Genomic DNA, 1,598 nt, shown 5'->3' on the forward strand with positions numbered 1-1,598 from the left:
AGTACTGTATTAGACTTACGGTACCTAATTTACATACTGACAGACGATAGTTAGTGTAAAAATCTTCGTAGCGTGGTGCCACGCTAGACGGCGGAAATTATATATTTAATTATAACAAAGTTACAATAAGTTAATATATAATTATATATACAGTACCTAATTTATATATAATTAATATATAATTATATGTACAGTACCTAATTTATATATAATTTATATAATACTGTCCAGACGATAGAAATCTCTCCGTAGTTGGCGCTACGGATGGCGGGAAAGTAGTTCGGCTGCCCGATGACATTTGAGGTAATTATAGGGAATTTTTACTGTTTTTTACGGATACCGGTCACAATTTTTTCGTAGTTTTATAGGAATCATAATTATAGGGACCGTAATTATAGGGGGGTCGACTGTATAAAATACAAAAATGTAATAATATTTACACTTTCTTAAATACAAAACAATTTTGTTCTAAATTTAGTTAAAACATCAAAAAAAAAAATATGAGTGAAAAACTTAAAAAAAATATTAATTAGAATACATACTTATCTAAATTTTTAAATAAATTATTATCATGAATATATTTTATTACACTATCTTGAACCAAATATTTTATGCTTTCCCCTCTTCGAATAGCTCTCCTATGAAAGAAAATGTTATTTTGCATTTTTTATATCAGTTTATATATCATTAATATAGTATTTACCTGATACGTGTAGAGCTTATTTCATTTGCTATCCATTCAGTCACAATGTGAATATTTTTCTATTTGGAAAAAGTTTTAAATTGTTAAAAAAATCATCTTTTCATACCAATAATTATAAAATTTATTTTACTATAAAGTTGATTTTGCTTAATTGGAAATTTAAGTTATTTTATACAGTTTAATAAGTTTTAAAACTGAAAATCATATAAACTAACTAATTTTTTTAACTGTGTTCATAAGGTCACTAACAGTAAAAAAAATTTTATGTATATAAATGTACAATATTTTCTAACTTGAAAATCTTAACTTTAAATTAAAAACTGCAAGTCTTTTTAGTCCTATCAGTATTAAGAGGGTCTATTTTCAAGCCCATTATAGGTTTGGTCAGGTCTGCAATGAGGTGGTAGATCAGTAGAGACATTTTTATGTATAGGCAATGTAAGTAAATGCTTATGATGGCAAATATTGAGGGACAGCAAATTATAACACTATGAGATACATTTTATATTATAAATACTTTTATGCACCTTTTGAGGATGTATTCAGTAATAAAAAGAGGAAAAATTGCTATAACTAAGAATGATTTTTATCTTATGTGTAATCAAAGTATATACAAATGAGAAATTATTTATTGTGACATCATCACAATGCTGGGCCGCAATTTTTAATCCTATTTTTCATTTATTTAATTTAAAATATATGCTCTTCATCTCAAATTAGTAGAGGCTTGCCCCTATACATCATACTTTTCCTTTAACAATAGAGTCATGCCAGTCATCTATCTAACACTTTTCATGGAAAAATTTTTTAAATTGAAATAATGTGACTTCTGGTTTGCATTGGAAGTTTCTATATAGTTAAGATTGGGGCCTCCTGCCCCTAAAGGGCATGAGGC

The 1,598-nt window shown here is 27.0% G+C and overlaps 1 protein-coding gene across 1 annotated transcript in view; it reads right to left on the reverse strand.

Moving 5' to 3' along the window:
• LOC111626506 (nicotinamide/nicotinic acid mononucleotide adenylyltransferase 1-like) overlaps positions 1–1,598 on the reverse strand; it is a 24,702-nt gene that overhangs the window by 5,979 nt on the left and 17,125 nt on the right. The window contains exons 6-7 of the mRNA XM_023369904.1: positions 704–762; positions 543–638 (exon numbers count right to left, since the gene is read on the reverse strand). Of these exons, the coding sequence (XP_023225672.1) occupies positions 543–638; positions 704–762 (155 nt within the window). The remainder of the gene's footprint in view (positions 1–542; positions 639–703; positions 763–1,598) is intronic.

This window comes from Centruroides sculpturatus, unplaced genomic scaffold (genome assembly GCF_000671375.1).
Source record: "Centruroides sculpturatus isolate CEXI.00-Female unplaced genomic scaffold, Cexi_2.0 scaffold159, whole genome shotgun sequence".
NCBI lineage: Eukaryota > Metazoa > Arthropoda > Arachnida > Scorpiones > Buthidae > Centruroides > Centruroides sculpturatus.